Genomic DNA, 23347 nt, shown 5'->3' with positions numbered 1-23347 from the left:
ATTCCAACAACGGCAGCTGCTGCACTACAGAGCAGACCGTTATGTCCCGGTGTTGGAATCCTCTACGGTGAAATACAGTCACACTTTACACTGTTTAACATTAGCTGTCAGCATTTTAACCGTGTTCAATCCAGCTGCTAACTAAAGGTAGGCTAACATTACATGCTGTCAGGTGTAGTGTAAAGTCAGGCACCGAAATGAGGCACAGAAATTTTCGTTCTTATTCTGTCTCGTTACTACCGTTTAGGTCGGCACGTTTCAGTATCGAACCCTACTTACCAGAGTCAATATAGTGTGCAGTAACTTCTAAATAATTTTGTTTACTCACTGACGTCCAGGGATCACTGGTTGATGAGACAGTGTTTGCACTTTGCACTTGCGAGTAGCACTCTCCAAAATAGTGCTTTGCCTGAGCCCACTAGCATTAACCTGAGTCACGTTAACTGGACTATGCTTAGCTCGTAGGTGGTAGCTCAAGCTTGATGTGCTTCGATGATATTTTAATTTGGCTTTACACAATGTGCATATGGCTTTCGACTTGTTTATGAGCTGCCCGGGAGTTTTGGAAAATTAAAAGTGCCATTCAGAATTGTGTTGCTGCTGCATTTCTCCATCATGCCTGCAGCCTGCAGCAGTAGGATGTGTTAGGAGGAAGTATGACAGCTTGATGATAAGTAAAGGTGCGGCAAAGGATCAAAATAGTAGCCTGTTAGGCACAACGTGAAGCCGAGTGAAGTGAAAATAACTTAATAAATGGCGGCATGCGATTAAAAAAAATTAACGCATTATGCTGGGCCTTTAATCGCAGTGCGATTAACATGTTAATGCTGACAGCCCTAAAAAATATGTTTCATCTAGGAAGTGGCTTCCAGAAAAGAGCCTTCCAGAGGCACCCCACTCTAGTCTGCTGATACATTTAAAGATTATGCTAATCAGATGTGAGTGATTGAGACACAGCTGATCATTACTCATTTGAATACAGCGCATACAGTACACAGTAGAGAGTTTATCACAACTGATCAATATACAAACAGAGAGTGAGCTAGAGAGGCAGAGAGTGTATATGAGTGTGTGATAGGTTACATACAAGCCCTCTCTGTAGCCATCAATGAGGGCCTGGAACAGTGGCTTGTTGTGGGGGATGGTTTGTAGTATGTTGCCATCATTGGTCACATAGCCGATGGCCCACTGGCCCAGTCGTGTACAACTCAGTCTGAAGATGTAACTGTTAGAGATGGAGAGAGGACACAGTGCATGGTTCACACTAACAAGCTGCAAAACAAAACATGTATAACAGACTTCACTTATAATATATACTTTCTAATATATAACTTCAAAGTTGTGTTTTTAAATAAATGTAAAAACTATAACATCCTAAACAAACTTTGACTAGTCATGAATTGACATACGTTTATTAACTTTGAGCTGAATCATATCATGATTATATGATTATAATCAAGATAAGATCTTATTTGTGTCTTGTATATCTTGCTGTCATACTTTCCTGGATTGTAGTCATGGTAATCTTCTGTATTCTTTGTTGTTGTATGCATTTTAATGTAAAGCACATTGACTTTACCTGTAATAAAATGTGCTATAGAAATAAAACGTCTTCGCTTTGCAAAGGGCACTCTTCCCAAAGACTTAAAAGCAAAAAAATCAGGTCTAAATGGGATTCAACATGTTTTATCATAAGTATACGCAACACTTCATGTTAACGAATGAACCCTAACCCTCTATGAATGTTAAAGTTAGCAATGGAGTTCCACAAGGCTCTGTGCTTGGACCAATTGGATTCACTTTATATACTGTAGCTAAGAACGAGGAAGACAAAGCTGAACAAATAAAGGTAAGAATAAACAGGATTATTACGTACACAAGTATGTTAAAAATAGAATAGGTGTACAAGGCTTGAAATTAGCTTTTTTGCTCACCAGCCACTGTGGCTAGTGGTTTTCCAAAGCTACTAGCCACTTAGCATCTTCCGTAGCCGTTATTTTTTAACGTTGTCTATGATATGCTACAATTAATTTGAAGAACCAGATTTACAACCCTTTTAAATGTAAATGAGCACTGTAAATTTACCCAAATCAAGACTACTTAAAGTGCCCATATTATGCTCATTTCAGGTTCATAATTGTATTTTGAGGTTGTACTAGAATAGGTTTACATGGTTTAATTTTAAAAAAAACAGCATATTTTTATTGTACTGCACATTGCTGCAGATCCTCTTTTCACCCTGTGTTCAGGTCTCTGTTTTAGCTACAGAGTGAGACATCACACTTCAAGGTTTTAGTACAAGGCAGGATTAGCTGGGAGACTTCTTCTAGACGAGGGCGCACTTCAAACTTTGCCTGGTATACCTGCAGAACATCCATCCATCCATCCATCCATCTTCGTCCGCTTATCCGGTGTCGGGTCGCGGGGGAGCAGCTCCAGCAGGGGACCCCAAACTTCCCTTTCCCGAGCAACATTAACCAGCTCCGACTGGGGGATCCCGAGGCGTTCCCAGGCCAGGTTGGAGATATAATCCCTCCACCTAGTCCTGGGTCTTCCCCGAGGCCTCCTCCCAGCTGGACGTGCCTGGAACACCTCCCTAGGGAGGCACCCAGGGGGCATCCTTACCAGATGTCCGAACCACCTCAACTGGCTCCTTTCGACGCGAAGGAGCAGCGGCTCTACTCCGAGCTCCTCACGGATGACTGAGCTTCTCACCCTATCTCTAAGGGAGACGCCAGCCACCCTCCTGAGGAAACCCATTTCGGCAGCTTGTACCCTGGATCTCATTCTTTCGGTCATGACCCAGCCTTCATGACCATAGGTGAGGGTAGGAATGAAAACTGACCGGTAGATCGAGAGCTTTGCTTTCTGGCTCAGCTCTCTTTTCGTCACAACGGTGCGATAGATTGAATGTAATACCGCACCCGCTGCGCCGATTCTCCGACCAATCTCCCGCTCCATTGTCCCCTCACTCGCGAACAAAACCCCAAGGTACTCGAACTCCTTCACTTGGGGTAAGGACTCTCTGCAGAACAGGGAAATGTAAGTAGTTCTTTTGTAGATTATGGTGAACTAGTGTGTGTTGTAGCAGTGTTTTGCGAGAACGAGCTAGTATGCTACGGTTAGCCACCTCGTCTCGGCTACTGAGGTAGAAAGCCGTGCAGATTTTGAATAGCTCACCTGGAGACTGAAGGCAGGACACATTCAGAAACCGTATCTTACTCAAAACAGCATGGATGCGTGTGGAAGCACCAAAGACACAAAATAACACCCCAAATCCCAGAAAAAGTGATTTTTTCATAATATGGGCACTTTAAAATGTATAACACTGCAGTCAATAAATATTCAGCTCTGATAATGTGTGTAAACACGCAACGGAATAAGACACATAAAAAGAATAGCTTCTTATTGCATAGGCTTAGTGGTGCAGGGATGTTATGGCGTTATATATGTGCCTCATCCCTGAGCGAGAAATTGTATGTTTTGAGCACAGAGAACTATGTTTTGCAAGCACATTACATTTTGAACAGAAATGACCACTCACACAAAATTATTTCGTTTCAGCAAACAAAAACCTATTCTGTGCTCAATAAATGTATTTGCATGTTTGCAATTATGCATATTAACGTGCAATAACCCCTCTCACACAGTTTACTCATGTGCCCTCTCAAAAACTCAGTCAGATGCTGCTGCGCTCCGATCATGTTTCTCTCACTCTCAATCTCTGCACTCTGTGCACGCTCAACTCTGACACGCTCACTCAAATTTTCACAGCTTTACAAGTGTGCCACAAAACCAACCAATTGGAAAATTAAAGGTCAATTCTCATTGGCTGTTCGTCTCCAAACAGATCGCAAATAGCAGGAAACACAAATCTAGGGATGAACAGTCTTTTTCAGTCAACACCTGTTGGTCAGCATACTGGTACAGCATATACTGACTTCAGTCAGAATATAAGAAGAAACTTGCGTGGTGAATAAAAAGGGTTTACGGTTAATGAAAATAGTCACTTGCCTGTGAGGAGTGCAAGTTTTCCTTTCCTGTGACATCTGCACACAAACTTTTGTTATGTAGAAGAAGAATCTGGCTCCCACAGACCTGGCGTAATTATTTCGATAATTATCGCAATTGGGCTTGGGCGTGGCATGGCGGCTGTATGGCACCCCCCAATTAGTTTTAGCCTTTGACCCCATTTTCGACACCCTTGATATACGAAAACTCACAAAAGTTGGTGCACACATCAAAATCTGTAAACATTGCAAGACTTAATTTGGACAAAGTTGCTTCAATATTCACAAAATGTGGTACCAACATTGCTCTCTTCATTTCAGACATATTTCCAATTTGCTTTCATTAGCTTAGCATTTGTCATGTATTTTATGCATTTTTTTTCTAACTGCTCCTAGGGGGTTAATCAGATTTGTTTTATATTTTTGTTTGGATAATTCTCCGACTAATGTGACCTTACATTGTAAAGGAATAGTCAATAGCGTGAACAATGATGTCATGTGACCCACCATTTTAGGCACTCCTTGAGGATTCAACAGATCCTTCCTAAATTGGGCCAGCAGAATGTCAAGACTTTCATGATGCTTTTGTGTTGCCGCTAAACAGTGTTGCCGTGGTGAGGCCAGAAATTTTCACTAGCGCTGTCTCGCTAGTAACCTGCGGGGAGGTGTGAGGACCCGTCCATTGCTATTCTTTCTTATTATTATTTTTAGGGGTCCAAGCCCGAGTCTGGAACAACCGGCGGTAGCAAGAGCTTAATCATCTTACATTATTTATTTTTTTTCTTCTCCGCCTAAAACTCTGACTACAGCCTAAACCACACATGGTGGGGGGTTGCCATTTTCAGGACTGGTCCGAAACTCCGCAAGGACCTCAGGTGCAACAATTGACCCACTTCCACCACTAGGTGGTGCTATCGCAGAAATAACGCGATTGGCCCTATAACTCCCACACCGTACACCGGACATTCAAAAACCACACATCCACGCCTTCCCTGGATCAAACTGAATCACGTGATATAGGCCACGCACATTTCCGCCTAGACTTTTATGCGTGAAAAATCGCGATTTATCAAAAACCTACTTTTTCGATCTCCTCCTGGACCGTGAGACCAATTGGCACAAAATTTGGCAGGTAGCTAGGTATCTCCAGATGGGCCTGACAAAAAGTTAATAAAAATAATTTTGATAGGATAAAAATTGTATGTTATGCACAAACAAATTTGTGTAGCTAACTATGAAAACACCAACTTTGCCATATCTCGGCCAAAAATAAAAGCTATCAACGCCAATCTTTAGATTCTTGTTTGCCATGACCCTCGGAAGGTCCTCCACGCGTATTACGAAAATTGGTCACTAGGGGGCGCTACAAGTACAAAACGTTTATATCTCATGAACGGCTCCTCCAATTTTTAATTTGATGGGTACCATCTAGGGCAGGGGTCTCAAACTCAATTTACCTGGGGGCCGCTGGAGGCAGAGTCTGAGTGAGGCTGGGTCGCATCAGGTTTTCCACAAGAAAAGCTTTGTTAAAAGAATTCCAATCTTCTCAAATCTCTTTATTTTTATTATTTATATTCTTTTATTTTTTGCCACATGGGTGGCAGTGAAGGTCAGGGGCCTCGACGGACCAGACCCGGGCGGCAGACGCTGGCTCTGGGGACGTGGAACGTCACCTCTCTGTGGGGGAAGGAGCCGGAACTGGTGCGGGAGGTGGAGCGCTACCGGTTAGATCTGGTGGGGCTTACCTCTACGCACAGTCTTGGTTCTGGAACCATACTCCTGGATAGGGGTTGGACTCTTTTCTTCTCCGGAGTTGCCCAGGGTGTGAGGCGCCGGGCGGGTGTGGGGATACTCACAAGCCCCCGGCTGAGCGCCGTTGTGTTGGAGTTTACCCCGGTGGACGAGAGGGTCGCCTCCCTACGCCTGCGGGTTGTGGGGGGGAAAACTCTGACTGTTGTTTGTGCATATGCACCAAACAGGAGTTCGGAGTATTCGGCCTTCTTGAGGCCTTGACTGGAGTCCTGCATGGGGCTCCAGTGGGGACTCCATTGTTCTGCTGCGGGACTTCAACGCACACGTGGGCAATGATGGAGACACCTGGAGGCGTGATTGGGAGGAACGGCCTCCCCTGATCTAAACCAGAGTGGTTGTTTGTTGTTGGACTTCTGTGCTAGTCATGGATTGTCTATAACGAACACCATGTTCGAACATAGGGATGCTCATAAGTGTACCTGGTACCAGAGCACCCTAGGCCGAAGGTCAATGATCGATTTCATAATCGTTTCATCTGATCTGAGGCGTATGTTTTGGACACTCGGGTGAAGAGAGGGGCAGAGCTGTCAACCGATCACCATCTGGTGGTGAGTTGGGTCAGAGGGTGGGGGAAGACTCTGGACAGACCTGGTAAGCCCAAACGTGTAGTGTGGGTAAATTGGGAACGTCTGGAGGAGGCCCCTGTCCAACAGACTTTCAACTCACACCTCCGGCGGAGCTTTTCGTGCATCTCTGTGGAGGCTGGGGGCATTGAACCCGAGTGGACAATGTTCAAAGTTTCCATTGCTGAAGCTGCGGCGAGGAGCTGTGGTCTTAGGGTCTTAGGTGCCTCAAGGGGCGGTAACCCACGAACACCGTGGTGGACACCGGTGGTCAGGGAAGCCGTCCGACTGAAGAAGGAGTCTTTCCGGGATATGTTATCCCGGAGGACTCGGAGGCAGTTGCAGGGTACCGGCGGGGCCGGCGGGCTGCAGCCTCTGCCGTGAAAGAGGCAAAGCAGCGGGTGTGGGAGAAGTTTGGAGAAGACATGGAGAAGGACTTTCGGTCGGCACCAAAGTGCTTCTGGAAAACTGTTCGCCACCTCAGGAGGGGGGGGAAGGGGAACCATCCAAGCTGTGTACAGTAAGGATGGGACACTGTTGACCTCAACTGAGGAGGTAATAGGGCGGTGGAAGGAGCACTTTGAGGAACTCCTGAATCCGACTAATACGCCTCTATGTTAGAGGCAGAGCTGGAGAATAATGGGGGATTGTCGCCGATTTCCCAGGCGGAAGTCACTGATGTAGTCAAACAACTACACAGTGGCAAAGCCCCGGGATTGATGAGATCCGTCCCAGAAATGCTCAAGGCTCTGGGTGTGGAGGGGCTGTCCTGGTTGACACGCCTCTTCAACATTGCGTGGAAGTCTGGGACGGTGCCAAAGGAGTGGCAGACTGGGGTGGTGGTTCCCCCTTTTTAAAAGGGGGACCAGAGGGTGTGTGCCAATTATAGGGGTATCACACTTCTCAGCCTCCCTGGTAAAGTCTACTCCAAGGTGCTGGAAAGGAGGGTTTGGCCGATAGTCGAACCTCGGGTTGAGGAGGAACAATGCGGATTCCGTCCTGGTCGTGGAACAACGGACCAGCTCTTCACTCTCAAGGATCCTGGAGGGAGCCTGGGAGTATGCCCAACCGGGTCTACATGTGTTTTGTGGATTTGGAGAAGGCGTATGACCGGGTCCCCCGGGAGATACTGTGGGAGGTGCTGCGGGAGTATGGGGTGAGGGGGTCTCTACTCAGGGCCATCCAATCTCTGTATGACCAAAGTGAGAGCTGTGTCCGGGTTCTCGGTAGTAAGTCGGACTCGTTTCAGGTGAGGGTTGGCTTCCGCCAGGGCTGCGCTTTGTCACCAATCCTGTTTGTAATATTTATGGACAGGATATCGAGGCGTAGTCGGGGTGGGGAGGGGTTGCAGTTTGGTGGGCTGGGGATGATGTGGTCCTGATGGCATCATCAGCCTGCGACCTTCAGCACTCACTGGATCGGTTCGCAACCGAGTGTGAAGCGGTTGGGATGAGGATCAGCACCTCTAAATCTGAGGCCATGGTTCTCAGCAGGAAACCGATGGAATGCCTTCTCCAGGTAGGGGATGAGTCCTTACCCCAAGTGAAGGAGTTTAAGTACCTTGGGGTTTTGTTCGCGAGTGAGGGGACAATGGAGCGGGAGATTGGTCGGAGAATCGGCGCAGCGGGTGCGGTATTGCATTCAATCTATCGCACCGTTGTGACAAAAAGAGAGCTTAGCCAGAAGGCAAAGCTCTCAATCTACCGGTCAGTTTTCGTTCCTACCCTCACCTATGGTCATGAAGGCTGGGTCATGACCGAAAGAACGAGATCCAGGGTACAAGCGGCTGAAATGGGTTTCCTCAGGAGGGTGGCTGGCGTCTCCCTTAGCGATAGGGTGAGAAGCTCAGTCATCCGTGAGGAGCTCGGAGAGCCGCTGCTCCTTTGCGTCGAAAGGAGCCAGTTGAGGTGGTTCGGGCATCTGGTAAGGATGCCCCTGGGGGGCTCCCTAGGGAGGTGTTCCAGGCACGTCCAGCTGGGAGGAGGCCTCGGGGAAGACCCAGGACTAGGTGGAGGGATTATATCTCCAACCTGGCCTGGGAACGCCTCGGGATCCCCCAGTCGGAGCTGGTTAATGTTGCTCGGGAAAGGGAAGTTTGGGGTCCCCTGCTGGAGCTGCTCCCCCCGCGACCCGACACCGGATAAGCGGACGAAGATGGATGGATGGATGGATGGATGGATATTCTTTTATCCCGCCGCGTATATGCATCACTTTGATTTACTTTGTCAGAGAGAGACCTCATGTTAACTCTCTAAGTGCCATTGACGTGTATGTATAACTATATATATATAGCCTATTCTAGGGGGGTCCGGGGGTATACCCCCCCGGGAAAAAAAATTGAAAAATAAATCGTTAAATGCCAGTTTCTGGAGAGTTTTGTGCAAAGAAATGGAGAAATTGAGTCTTACATGATATGTGCAAAACTGCAAGGTTAAGAGCCTATACTCTGCATTGTTCATCAACAGGTATTAGGGCATTTAGCATTTACATTACTCATTAATCAGTCATCACTTGATTACACACCTTGTTATGATATAAGAAGTGACCCACAATGGGCCAAACATAATGTGCCACATGAAGAGACAGACATGCAGCATGACAGCAGCAACAGCTTAGAAGATTTGGGTCTGTGGTGACCAGGTCCACCTCACACCAACTTCTTCTCCCGTTCTCTCTCTTTGCTTACACACACACACGCACGCGCGCGCACGCACGCACGCATGCACACCGAGTGGGGCGCTCCGATGCTCGGAGGTGAGCCGTGGCCAGCTCGGAGCCCTACCGCTGGCAGAGATGCGACAGCGAGGACCGGTTCCACGGCTTGGTCAGCGACATGAACTCGTAGCGGCCGGTGGAGCTTCCGAGCACCGGGCTTCCACCGCTGCGAACGGAGTTTTTAGCTTTAGGAGAAGGCATTTTATCTGTTAATCCTACCGACGGAGACACTTTGGCGTTATGTAGTTGACCCGCGGTGGTGAATTATCTGCAGTTCTGGGAGGGTTGTTGCCGTGTTCTGATTGTTCTCATCTCAGCTCCGCCGAGACAAAATAGTATGCCATTTATTCATGTATCATCATCATTCAAATATCATGTTTTCAAAAGCATCACTTTCATCAATTTTTTTGTGACATATTTAGACTGCAAGCAGGCACATCCGGACAAACGAGCAGGCTTATGTGCCGGGGCCGAGCCCCGGAGAGCCCCGGCCCAATTTAACCCCTGGTTATATACATTAATATACATACATGTATACGTATAATGTCCCGCTGGGCAGCAACTAAGAAGTGAAGTGTTGTGAACGCAGCGCGCTGGGACAAATGTCCGCATGTGCCCAATAGAAACGAGGCAGCCAGCCAGGCACGGAAGAAAACACTCCATGGCAACGCGGCTGTAACTTTCACTCATTGAGGAATGTTTCTCTGCTTGCATCAAGCCCGGCCGATGTCCCGCCCCCGAGAGCCATATACCCCACCGTGATTGGTAGGTTCGTTCAGCTCCGCACACAACACTGTAAAGTACCATACACATCACACTCGCGGGCCGCACTAACATTAAACTTTCATATTAAGGCGGGGGCCACAAACTATCGTCCCGCGCGCCGCAATTGGCCCACGGGCCGCGAGTTTGAGACCCCTGATCTAGAGTGGCGTACTGAGGGGTCAAAGTGGGCATGGCCTATGGGACCCAAGTCTAAATGTACTACTTATACTAATGTGACAACTTTAAAATTACAGGGTAGTTAGACAATGGGTCATGGACCACACCTACCAAAAATTACACATGTGGACCACTAGGTGGCGCTATAATGTTTTTTTGCCTTTAACCCCCACATTACACATTGCACATTAGAAAACCTTACCTCACCACGTCTTCCTTGAATCAAGCTGAATCACATGATTAGAGGTCGACCGATTAATCGGTCGGCCGATTTTTGGCATTTTTTTACATAATCAGCATCGGACAATATCCCAGTATATCAAGCCGATTAATAGGCAGGCGCATCTGCGGGCAGCCTAGTGTTAAAAACATGAATAGGCAACATTTTTTACAGCGCACTCAGACCACCTGCCTCCAGCCCCTCCCCTCGTGAATTCTTGCGCTGTGTGTCTCGCACAGGCTACCGTTAGTAGTAGATAGCATATTGCTGGTGTTCTTGCCTTGGGATTAACTGTACTAATAAAACCGTACAAAACACCGCGGCCACACCGCTGTGGAAGCTCCCCGAATGTCATTTATCAAAGCCTGGTTGTTACCCCTGTGCGTGACAGTCTCATCCACTCCTATAACTAACTAACCACTAACGGAGCTAACCGCTAACGGAGCTAACCGTTAATAACCTTAATTTTATTAAATTGGCTGAACGAGTTTTAAATTACAACTCAGAGTTTTGATCCTAATGAGTGCAACAGGACATGTAACAGTAGGATCCCCAAAACACAGATACAACACTTCAACAAATGAACAATGATCTAACAAACAAGCTGAACAAGAATTGACTTTAGATAACCCTAGTCTGATGTGATTCAACAGGAGTTAGGAGGAAATAGTGTTGAGATTAATAATAACCAAGGGGGTAAGCTTCGCTTCAGAACTCGAGCCATCATGGCGCCATTTTGTTGCTAACTGGCCATCACCTCCTGTTAGCATTCCGCTGACCGCCATTCTTGTTTTGCGTCACTTGACTGCGAATAACTTTACATCTGAAGCGTTTAAAGACTCTATTTGTCCGTCGTTTAGTTCCAAAGAAACAATGTATAAAAGGCTTCATTACCTTGTACCTCACGTTATGGCTCCGTAGCAGACGTTTTTGTAAAAATAAGCTAACGATTGTGACATAACCAAGTGATTTACTGTCGCATAGTAGAGGAATTACCGTATAGTACAGGAGAAGCTCGCAGGCAGTTTCGACTTACATGAAATGTTTAGGTTTAATTACTAATGTTAACTAGCATGTTAATGATCAATAATTAGCCTGTGCCCATGTTATCTCCTTATATACACCTACAGTCTCCGTATCTGTAAGATTGGGAATGATTGAGATTTCTCTTGGCACAGCTACCAGAAGACTTACAACTTTCAGACACGTTGCTCACGTCACATTCTCTCAGTTGGAGGCTGCGCAGTAAAGCTGGCCATCACCGGAAAAGTGCTTCTAATAGCCTTCACTGGTCTCCGTCCAGAGCAACGGGGTCTATTGGTTCATTATATACTGTCTATGATAATAACATGTCACTTTCTGTGAAGATGTGCATATTTGTATTCTCAGAATTTAATAAATGCTGCTAAGTGCACTAAACTTTATTTTTTCATTTACAAGTTTATTTGACAAAGTTTATTTTCTTCTTACCTGTTTTGTTTATTTAATATATTTTTCATATATTATTTATACAATATACAGTATGTTTTTAAATTATACATTTTTAATTGAAGTATACAAGTGTAGATTGGTGAAGTGTTCAATAAATGTTTTTGTTGAGAAATTCTGTGTATATTAGTGTTACATTTTATCTTTCAAATAGAGGTTTAAAAACAAGCACATATCGGCCAAATATCGGGCAAAAAAAATCGGCAGCATTTATCGGCCATCGGCTGACCTTGATTTCTAAAGATCGGCATCGGCCAGAGAAAACCCATATCGGTCGACCTCTACACATGATATAGGCCACGCCCATTTCCGCTCAAAAGTTTTTCCGCAATACCGTGCAATGCGCAAAACCAACTTTTTTGAACTCGTCCTAGGCCGTGCGACCGATCTGACCAAAAGTTACTCAAGTTAAAGTATGCGCATTTCACGACCAAACAAATTTTCCTAGCTAGCTACTAGACAGTAACTTTATCATATCTCTGCCAAATTAAATGTTATCAGCAAAGGACTTGAGATCCTTGTTCAACATCCCACCACGATGCTCTGTACCAAATTTGGCGTATATCAGCCTTTAGGGGGCGCTATAAGCAACGTTTATTTGTTTTGGCCAATAACTCAATACATTTCAATGGGAAATTTGCAATTGCAATATCTCTGCCACAGTAAATGCAATCCACACGAAACTTGTGACGCTCTGAGGCTCTGTACCAAATTTGGCAAAGATTGACCATTAGGAGGCGCTATAATCAAAGTATAAGTGTTTTGGCCCTGTTAATCAATGTTAATGGAATATTTGCAATGGGAATGTATCACAGACCTTGCAGCTCACACTTCTCAATATTTACTGATGTTTACCTCCTACCGTTATGTTTTGGTTTTCGCTTTCGCGTGCTCCCCTGGTGTTCTACAATAAACAAACTTCTTAACCCACCTGACAAAGTTTCTACAACCTTCAGAGTGGACAAATATAACTCTTTTCTCCCACTTTTTCAATCCAAAATCAACACCATTCATAGGCGCTGATACCGTGCAATTAAACATTGCAGTTGGTGCTGAGTGGAGCGTCTGTTATAGTGTGATTGGTTATGTTGGTGTCATTGGTGTCTTAATTTCCTACGCAGCTGCTCGCGGTTACATGCCAGTTAATCTTTTCATCTCCAATCCTATATGTATTTGTGAGAAGTGGCGCTGTCCTGAGTTGAAAGCCTACTTTACGGCTAAATTATCGAGTTAATAGCGTCCGATGCGTGTGTGTGCATTGGACGCTGTCCATTTCCTAAGGTTCTGAAATGCAAACAATTTTTTACTTTTTTTTTTTTTTTTTTTTTTTTAAAAGGGCTTGCGCCTGTGAGCACCCACAGACGAAAAAATAAATCTGCGCCTATGACACCATTTACAACAATCTGACCACCTCCCATGCTCTTTCAACCAACACACTTGCCTACCCCACTCCACCCTCTCAGTCACTCTGTCATTTCTCTCTGCTGTCCCCTGTGGTCAGGGGGGTTAAGAAGTTTGTTTATTGTAGAGAATTGTTAAAGGGGTGATAGAATGCAAAACCGATTTTACCGATTTTAGTTGAATAAAGACAGTTCGGTGGGTAAATAGGACATACATATAAGCTCAAAGTCCCATTGACACCCCTTTACAATGAAAATCTCATATTTTGAAACTGCCGCTGAAAACGGGTGAATCCCCACAAAGCTGGAAGTTGACGTCAACCTCCCAAAAACCGGAACCTTTGTCAGCCCATGGGTGTATTAAGAGAACAGTCATGCCCCAACATTTACATAGGCTACACAACTGACCTGAGATCAGGTAGTCTGAGATCAGGTAGTCTTCCGAATCTAGTTCGCGCAGATCTCTGCTATTGCATTACAAAATTCACTTCTGAAACTTTTTTATGCGAGAAATCAACTATGTAAAGCTCAAATATGGGCCATTTTACGAAAATGGATGGCTAATAGCAAATTTTGTCCAACTGTGTGTCGGAGTTCAGCGCCAGTGCTGCCTGTGTTGCTGCCTCGCCGCCAAGCATGCCTTCCTTCACACACCCCGGCCTGCTATGAGCTCGATTGAGCTCCGTTACGGCTGGCAGCCTACAGCACTCCATACCCGCGCAAAGTTACCGGTTTTTGGATAATGGACTACTAAACGCTGGTGCTCTGACGGGCCCTCGCGCCTCTGCCGCTCCTTGCGACCGTGCATTCGCGTGACACTCAGACGCCGCAAATCGTCAACAATGAAAAGGGAACTCCCCGAAGAGTTCAACGATAGCTCACACAAGAATCTACGTCATACCGTTCATTAGCTGTGAAAAGGGGCGTGGCAAAAGCGTAGGGGGCGGGTCAAACCATCACCAATTAAAAAGGAAGTCTGTGCTGTGTTCAATGATACCTCACATAAGACTACCTTAAACGGGTCAAAAGTTATGAAAGGGTGCGTGGCTTAACCATAGGGGGCGGGTCAAACCATCACCAATTAAAAAGGAACTCTCTGCTGAGTTCAATTATACCTCACACAAGACTCTACCTTAGATGGGTAAGGTTTTATGAAGGGGGGGTGGCTTAAGCATAGGGGGTGGGCCAAACCATCACCAATGAATAAGGAAGTCTGTGCTGAGTTCAATGATATCTCACACAAGGGTCTACATGAAACGGGTCATTAGTTATAAAAGGGGGCGTGGCTTAACCATAGGGGGCGGGTCAAACCATCACCAATTAAAAAGGAACTCTCTGCTGAGTTCAATTATACCTCACACAAGACTCTATCTTAGATGGGTAAGGTTTTATGAAGGGGGCGTGGCTTAAACATAGGAGGCAGGCCAAACCATCACCAATGAAGAAGGACCTTCTTCATTGGTTTTATGAAAGGGGGCGTGGCCTGAGCAAGTGGGCGTGGTCATATTATAGGGGGTGGCTCAGTATCACACGTAGACCACACATTCTGAGTTTCATGCAAATCGGATGATGTTTGTCATATAAGGCAGATTTCCTGTTGCCAGTGGGGGGCGCTATGAACAAAAGTCAATTTTGGCCTGTAGGTGTCCTCAGGCCTGGACCCTTGTCAATTGTGAGAAATTTTGGGCAGATACGACAACGTACACTCAAGTTACAACAACTTCTTTGTTCATCGCTAAACACTCAAAATGGCCGCCATGCCACGCCCACACCGTCTGACGAAAAGTTTTTCTTTTAATAACTTTTCATTGTTCAGGTGTTGGGATGGTACAGACCAAGTTTGAAGTCCATCGGATGAAATCTCTAGGAGGAGTTCGTTAAAGTATAGTACCTTGACTTTTAGGCCTACTTCCTGTTGCCACTAGGGGGCGCTATGACTTTAAGTAAATATTGGCCTTTAATTGTCCTCAGGGTTGGACTCTTATGAATCCTGAAAAGCTTCGAGGTAATTGGACAACGTACACTCGAGTTACACCCACTTCCTGTTTCGGCGGCGAAACGCACAAAATGGCCGCCGTGCCACGGCCACGCCCTATGACGAAAAGTTTTTCTTTTAACAACTTTTCATCTTTAACATCTTAAGATGGCACAGACCGAGTTTGAAGTTGATCGGATGAAATCTCTAGGAGGAGTTCGTTAAAGTACGACATGTGGAAATGGCCAAAATCGCACTAATTTCGAACTTTGAAATCAAAATGGCGGACTTCCTGTTGGGTTGAGGGTATGGCTCTAATGAAGTTTTTTGTACATCTTGACATGTTACATATGTGTACCAAGTTTCGTGAGTCTACGTTAAACGCACTGCAGGGGCTAAATTTTCTTAACTTTCTAGGCGCTAGCGAGCCATTTTTGTGAGCCTATTCCCGAAACCCTTAAAATACGTAAATTTTCACCAGACTTGATGCGGCCGCCAAATTTGGTGAGTTTTTGAATATGTTAAGCCCCTCAAAAAGCCAATTAATTTGACGGGAAAATAATAGAAAGAAAGAAAGAAAGAAAGAATAATTCCTTCAGTTTCAATAGGGCCTTCGCCGCTGTCGGCGCTCGGGCCCTAAATATACTCGAATTACGACCAAAAATGCTAAACTAGCCGCAATCTGTACACATAGGATTGTACGGACAGTTGCAGCTAACGAAACCCTTACAGCTCACAAATATTCATTAACTTGAAATCGGACACCGTTGTTTATTTTATAAGACATTTAGTTAGATGTTGTATAACTGGCGTGACGAAATTCAAACTGTAAATATACTCGAATTACAACCAAAAATGAAGCTAACTATCCGTGATTTGTAGCTACACATAGATAGGATTGAAGGGATAGTCGCAGCTAACAAAACACCTAGCTAAACTTCACAAATATTAATTAACTTGAAATCGGACACCGTTGTAAGCTTTATAAGACATTTAGGTATATGTTGTATAGCTAAGTGGCGTGACATTGTGTGTAACATGTGGTAAGAGATTGCTGGTGTAACAAGCTTGCTGACCGCGCTCTCACTATCACACAACGGGCCATTTAGCTAGCAGGAAGAGGGGAGTTACAGACACTGAAGCTCTGTCAGGGCTGCCAGCCAGACGGAGCTGACAGCAGACCGGGGTCTGTGAAGGAAGGCAGGTCGGGCGGCGAGGCAGCAGCACTGCCGCTGAAGTCCGACACACAGTCTTACCATATTTGCAATTAGCCATCATTTTTTGTAAAACGGCCCATATTTGAGCTTTATATAGTTGATTTCTCACATAAAAAAGTCTCAGAAGTGAATTTGGTAATGAAACATTGCAGTGTCTGGAATATGAGATTCTGGGACTAATTTACTAACACTAGTGCAGTTTGCGCTGCGTCTGTTTATGCGAGTTCGGTAATAGCGCACGCTATGCTTCCACATTTTGCGTAGTATTTATCAACCCTGACACCCATCAGGCAATCAGCGTCTTTCTCCGCCCACTATACCGTAAATTGCGCTGTAGCGAAGCGGTACTTGTGCTATGATATGGCTGAGTGCAGACTGCGATATTCCCACTGCTGATGCTATGACTGTTTGAAATGATCCTGCTGCCAATATTTGTAATGTAGCAAGGAGTTTAACAACTGCTGGAATGGGATGTGAACGCTGGGAGTGGGAGATTCAATTTCATCTTTGATTTCTTCCAGTAACTCTAATATTGCATGGCTGCTTGATCTATAACGCTAAATGATGTTGTGTTCACTGACAAAGTGTGATTCTTATGTTAAAAACATTTTCAGCCTCGCCTATGTCTTCGTCTTGCTCAAATTACTGTTGCCATTTCACCAGCGGCATAAAGGTCTACGAGGAAACTCGATTGCGGCTGGTTTAGACCTGCTTTTAAGAGGCGGAGAATTTCCCCCGCAGAATAACTGACAGTCTTTGTAAATACCACGGAATATATAATTAGGCGCACTTTGTGCTTATCCTCCCACCTTTTTGGGTGGAACTCCCACTTTCCCCACGACCCTCCCACGAACGCATATTGAAAGCGCAACTTGTCTCTTCTCGCTCATGTGGCAGACAATCTGCGATTTTACCCAAGTGTGCCCTGTTTGTAAATAGCCCACATTGGTTACGTCCGTCTTTGCGACCAATTAGCGCTTGGAAACAGGCGCAAACGGCTTGATAAATCTAGCCCTCTGTCGCTTCTCTAATGTGTGTGTATTCGCTCAACCAATCAGCGCGCATCTCTAATGTCTGCCTATGGCAATTCGCTCAACCAATCAGCATGCAGCTCATCTAAATATTCACGAGCATACCATATTTGGAAGAAAAGCTCTTGTTACAAATAGGGCCAAAACACAGGGATGCATAAGGGCCAATAAAATATCAACCAGGCCATTTTCAGCCCAACTAATGTTACATACCCAATTAGGAGACCATAAGGAACAGTGTGAAATACTCTATATAATCATTCTATCACCCCTTTAAAGGTAGTCTGTATATGCAAGGAGATGAACTGTTAACCACTACAGTGTCTCAGCCTTGCTGGAACACATCACACTGTGGTCTGGCAAAAGATAGGCAAGTTTTTTTTGCCTGTCCTTCTGCGTTGGTAACCCTGCTCTGCCGGGCTGGCCTTGTTAAAATGAATGCATAACATCTAAAAAAATAAAAATGCTTCTCAATTGTAAAATGGTATACATATACCTACATATATTTTATGATCTCAGCTGTTGGGGCACACATGCAAGTAGCCAGACAGTGAGACACTGAACATAAAGTCAGCACACTGACCACTGATAGTGCATGCAACAACAAAACAAAATAACTGCTGTCAATTAGTCATTAATATGTAATGGTAAAGAAATACTTTGAAAGAACAATTTTAGGCACTTAAAATACACACAAAGTTACCATACCTGCCAGGCTTGTTCATGTACTTGTGCAGTCGGGCCTTGACTTCATCATAGGTAAGGAATGCCATGTAGCCGGGGTGTGTCACTGCCACGAAATTCCAGTTCCTCAGAATTGATCCCCATGGCTGAAAGAGACCATCCAATATAGTTTAACTAAACAGATTACAATGCATTGCAATTTTTTCATATTTTTTTCATCAAGTCAACATTGAGTCAGTGCTTCTGCCACAAAAGAGTACCAAATAGTTATAGTATGTTGACTTTGCTGAATCTGAATTATATAATACATATAAACTAAATGAGAGAGAATGCAGAGGCCGAGGTTTCTGATATCTAGCCAGCTCAACAACTAGGAGTTAAGGAGGCAGCTTCTGCGCTGTAGCCAGTTGCGTTTGGCTTTATTTACAATTGGTTTAAAGTTTTCTTCAGGACAGAGTTCCACAGATGTCAATACACTTGATGTGGAAGACAAATATTTTCAGTAATGACACCACTGTTTCTCTCTATTTAGAGATAATTGTTGGTTTGATTGTGTGTAGTCTAAGGTTGTGCTCTTTTTCTATAGCTCCATCCCGGCAGAGAGGAGGGACAGACGGTAATGCAAGAGGAAGTAAAAGTGAGCTGAGATCCAGGCTAGAGTGGCCCCACAATAACCTGCTGTACCCAGCATCTTTCTGTGCCCAATGCCCACTCTGTCGTCAACAAGCTGGACAACATAAGACATAGATTACCAACCACCGCACAGCGTTATGGTGATAACAGAGACCTGACTGCACAAAAACATCTTAACAACTACATTAACCTTGCAGACCTCACACCTGACTCTGGTTTATGTATATTAACAACAGCTGGTGCACGGACACTACTGTTATAATACCAGAGAGTAGTTTTATTTTATTTTTTTGGGGATTTTTATGCCTTTATTTGATAGGACAGCTTAGACATACATAAAGAAATATTCCCAGCGCCATGTCACAACATTGCTTGTCATACCATTGTGTCGAAAAAGGGGTGGAAATTAGCATGTCCACCCAGTTGTCATGTTTCCATCACTGCTGATCGGCGCTGGAAAACTCTGTGCCAGATGTACTAACGCTTTTGCGCCCACTTCAGGCGTATTTGTTTCGCAACGTGCGCGTAAAAGCATGGCGAGGTATGTACAAACAGGCCGCACTGAGGTAAAAGCGCACACTGCCTGTCGTGGGAACTGAAAATGGCAAATTGTGCTTTTCCATGTCACGCATATGCATTCACAGGAGGGTCAAGGGGAAAGTGGGAGCTTCCCATAAAGACATCGGAGGGGAAGCGTAAAGTGCGCCTAATTATGTATTCCGCGTTATTTACAAAAACCACCCGTGACAGTGTGCCTCTGTTTTGCAGTGAAAATTCTCTGCCTCTTAAAAGCAGGTGTAAACCAGCCGCAAGTGGGTTTCCTCGCATATGCCTCCTGGTGAAATGGCAGCAGTAATCCGATCGAGACAGAGATAGGCTTCATGATTCAATCTGTATTGGTAGATAGCTGACTAGTTAGCTATTGAGCCAACAAGCTAACATTAGCGGCTAATAATTAGCCTGCAGCTAAAACCACACTATCACAGTATATTTCGATGCCTGTTGTGCAGCAGCAGGACATCTCCCAGCTGCCCGATCTCCCACTTCACTTTTCTGTAATCTTAACTAGCTATTCGTTTTGGTGCTTAACCCACCTTTTGTCGGGTTAATTACGCCAGCTAACTGTAAAGACAGGTAAACGCGAAGGGGGGAGAAATTCGGCAGGGAGGAGATTTTCGGTACAAAGACCGGTAACGCTAACAGAGACGTAGCTAGCTAACATTATGGATCGCCGATGTTGTGACTAGGATGCCTGGGTCTGATATTCTCTATTTCCCGATGCTTCATTAAACTCCCGTTAGCGTCGTAAGCACACGGCACCGGCTGGGGCTAACGGTAACTAGCTATTGCTACATGTCCCGGCTGTGTTGTCAGCTATCATCCCGAATGAAGTCTGTTTGTGCCGGGGGAGTGAGGCAGGCAGACCGGAGTGTGCTAGCTGGCTAAATTAGCATTAGATTAATTGTCTATCTATACAGCTAACGTTAACGTTACTAGTGAACTTATTCGTGGGTTAGCGCGGTACTGCTTTTATCCATGGTCAAAACAATCATACTACTAATAACTTTATGAGCGCGCTGAACGATGCTGTAACCCTATAATGTTATCCACCAAGCATTACCTAGCATCAATGTTAGCTACTTGTCAACCAGCACATACATTGTAGTAACAATAAACTGGATTAATATTGATATGTATCAATAAATAAGGTTAATTATTATTATTTATTGTATTACTGTGTTGCAAAGTGGCATGTAATTAATCACAAAATGCTGCCTTTTGGCAGAAAAAGTTACCAGTATTGTATGATTTACAATTACTCTCGAACGTAGCATCTGGGTGCCCATGTTTTGACGGATGTTTTGAGTAACTAGATGGTGAAAGGTTATTACTGACGGGCGACTAAATTAAACGTGACGTGTCTGAAAATAAAATAACAGATTTCTCTGGGTTTGCCATTTGATGGAAACATTTGGGATAATGTAACTACACAACTCAAAAAAATATATAACATAGGTATGGTCGTTTTTAGACATTTTAATGCAGAAAAGTTACATATTGTTAGCCTCGTGAGACCGTCCTGATCTCGCGAGCTCCAGTTTTCCACTCGCAGATCAGTCTGGCATCTTGAGGCAGAGAAAATTTGGAGCCGTTAGCCAAACGACCGGGCCAATCAGCGTTGGTTTTGAGGTGGGTTAGGTGGTGATAGACCGATGGTTTATCCAATCAGCTAACCCGTATTATCAGCCAGCGGTAGCCCTAATTCTGTTAGCCGCTCGCTAATGCTTTTTTTGTCTTGGATCCTTCTTTTGGAATATGGTCCGGGAACCTGAAATGGTGTCTTTTATTCCTAAATTCTCGTTACACAAACGGCAAATGTCCTTTACCGACATGTTGCTTGCATGCTGAGCTTACAAGCTATGCTTTGCCTGCAGCAGCAGGGGCGGGCTTGTGGTTGTATTTTCATACTCTTCGTGGATCTGATTGGTTGATTTGGCCCGTCTATCACCAACATAGGTGATAGACAGATGGTTCATCCAATCAAATAACCAGTATTCCGCCCCTTCCCAAAAGTTCTCCAACGGAAAGTTCCCAGATGGATATGCCGAGCAAATGCGAAGCAATCCATCTGGCGGTGTCAGGTTAACATATTGTACCTGTAACATGCAATGACAATAAAATATAAGGTAAAGAAGGAACAAAAATAACATTGCCATTAATAGATGAACTGTTTACGTCAGATCCCTGAATTAAGAGCATAAAGCTGTGGTGCATTGTGTTGTGTGTGGTTTCAGTGGGTCTGCCAGTGACCACAACATTCACCTCCATCCTGTCTGCTAGCTGGAGCTCACCAGAGACAATGATCTGCTGTAGTAGCTGGTTTGGCAGAAGACAGAAAACTAATGGATACTGGGATTACTGGCCTGTGGGCTGGAATGGCAATGGAGGAAGCCCTGACCATTCTGTGAGTTTGTTGATTCGATATGTAAATTAGATACTGGCCGGGCCCAAAGAGGCAGGAGATCACAAATCTGTGTTTTGACTTGACCCCACCCTACAACGTTTCAACCAGATTTGTCCTGGGAGGATTGCAGTGTATCATCCCAATGAATTGTCATCAAGTTTGGCACATTTACCTGCTTTCTTCGCCCAGTCATTCTCCCCTTTTTGTGAGCCTTCTGATCCCTGCCCTGCCCCCTTCAAGCATTCACAATATCATTTTTCATGTTCAGAGTAAGCATGCAAGTACAAAGGTTCTGCCAAAGTAACACATCGCTCTAAAGCCTCAACGCCCACACACCATCTTGAAGCCACATGGGCCAGTAATCTGTCAAGGGATCTTAAGCCACACACACAGAAACCTCAAACAAGCACAACAATAGAACCAAAAACATAAAATAGAATAAATATTTTGCTTCTATACTGTTAACATAGTTTATCAATCCATATGTAAGGTTTTGATCATGCGTGTGCGGCTGTGCATTTTGATATGAGGTCATTGGTAAGCTAGTCTATATCCTTGACGTTCCACTTCAGGGATTGCTCCAGCGCCGCTTTCTTTGTGTTGGCATTCTAAACTCTGGTGGATTTCTGAGGACTAGGGTTAACTGCTCCTCAGATCTCTGCAAAGGATTATTAGGAACACCTGTTAAATTTTTTGTTAATTCAATTATGTAATCAACCAATCACATGGCAGCTGCTTCAATGCATTTAGGGGTGTGGTCCTGGTCTAGACAATCTCCTGAACTCCAAACTGAATGTCAAAATGGGAAAGAAAGGTGATCTAAGCAACTTTGAGTGTGGCATGGTTGTTGGTAGCCTCGTGAGACCGTCCTGATCTCGCAAGCTCCAGTTTTCCACTCACAGATCAGTCTGGCATCTTGAGATAGAGAAAATTTGGAGCCGTTCGCCAAACTACCGGACCAATCACCGTTGGTTTTGAGGCGGGTTTAGGTGGGGATAGACAGATGGTTTATCCAATCAACTAACCAGTATTTTCAGCCAACGGTAGCCCTAATTCTGTTAGCTGCTCGCTAATGCTTTTTTCTCTTGGATCCTTCTTTTGGAATATGGACCGGGAACCTGAAAGAGTGCCTTTTATTCGTAAATTCTCGTTACACAAACGGCAAATATCCTTTACCGACATGTTGCTTGCTTGCTGAGCTGATGACCTATGCTTTGCCTGCAGCAGCAGGGGCTTGTGGTTGTATTTTCATTCGCTTCGTTGATCTGATTGGTTGATTTGGCCCATCTATCACCATCATAGATGATAGACAGATGGTTTATCCAATCAGCTAACCAGTATTTTCGAGTATTACAAGCGAACCAAAATTGAGAAAATTGATCCATCATGCATTGTTACCACTGGGCAGGCTGGTGGTGGTGGTAGTGTAATGGTATGGGGGATCGCCTTTAGAACTGCCTTAATTTTTTGTGTCATTGATTCAACAAGGTGCTGGAAGCATTCTTTAGAAATGTTGGCCCATATTGATAGAATAGGGTCAAACACGGTATTAGTATGGTGTTCCTAATAATCCTTTAGGTGAGTGTATATTCCATTATAGTAAGTTCTGCTGCTTTAAACAAACAAGGTGTGTGGCTTGGAGTCAAAGCCTTTTATTATTTATTGGTCAGTTTTTTTACCACAGTACTGGTA

The 23347-nt window shown here is 44.7% G+C and overlaps 1 protein-coding gene across 1 annotated transcript in view; it reads right to left on the bottom strand.

The window, feature by feature from the left end:
• Positions 1-23347, bottom strand: part of cblb (Cbl proto-oncogene B, E3 ubiquitin protein ligase) — a 106016-nt gene that overhangs the window by 25548 nt on the left and 57121 nt on the right. Inside the window, exons 6-7 of the mRNA XM_028595039.1 lie at positions 18082-18203; positions 1088-1225 (exon numbers count right to left, since the gene is read on the bottom strand). Of these exons, the coding sequence (XP_028450840.1) occupies positions 1088-1225; positions 18082-18203 (260 nt within the window). The remainder of the gene's footprint in view (positions 1-1087; positions 1226-18081; positions 18204-23347) is intronic.

The sequence above is a fragment of the Perca flavescens genome, chromosome 13 (genome assembly GCF_004354835.1).
Source record: "Perca flavescens isolate YP-PL-M2 chromosome 13, PFLA_1.0, whole genome shotgun sequence".
Lineage (NCBI taxonomy): Eukaryota > Metazoa > Chordata > Actinopteri > Perciformes > Percidae > Perca > Perca flavescens.
Note: the sequence above shows the minus strand (reverse complement) of the source record. Positions and strands in the feature narration are given on the sequence as shown.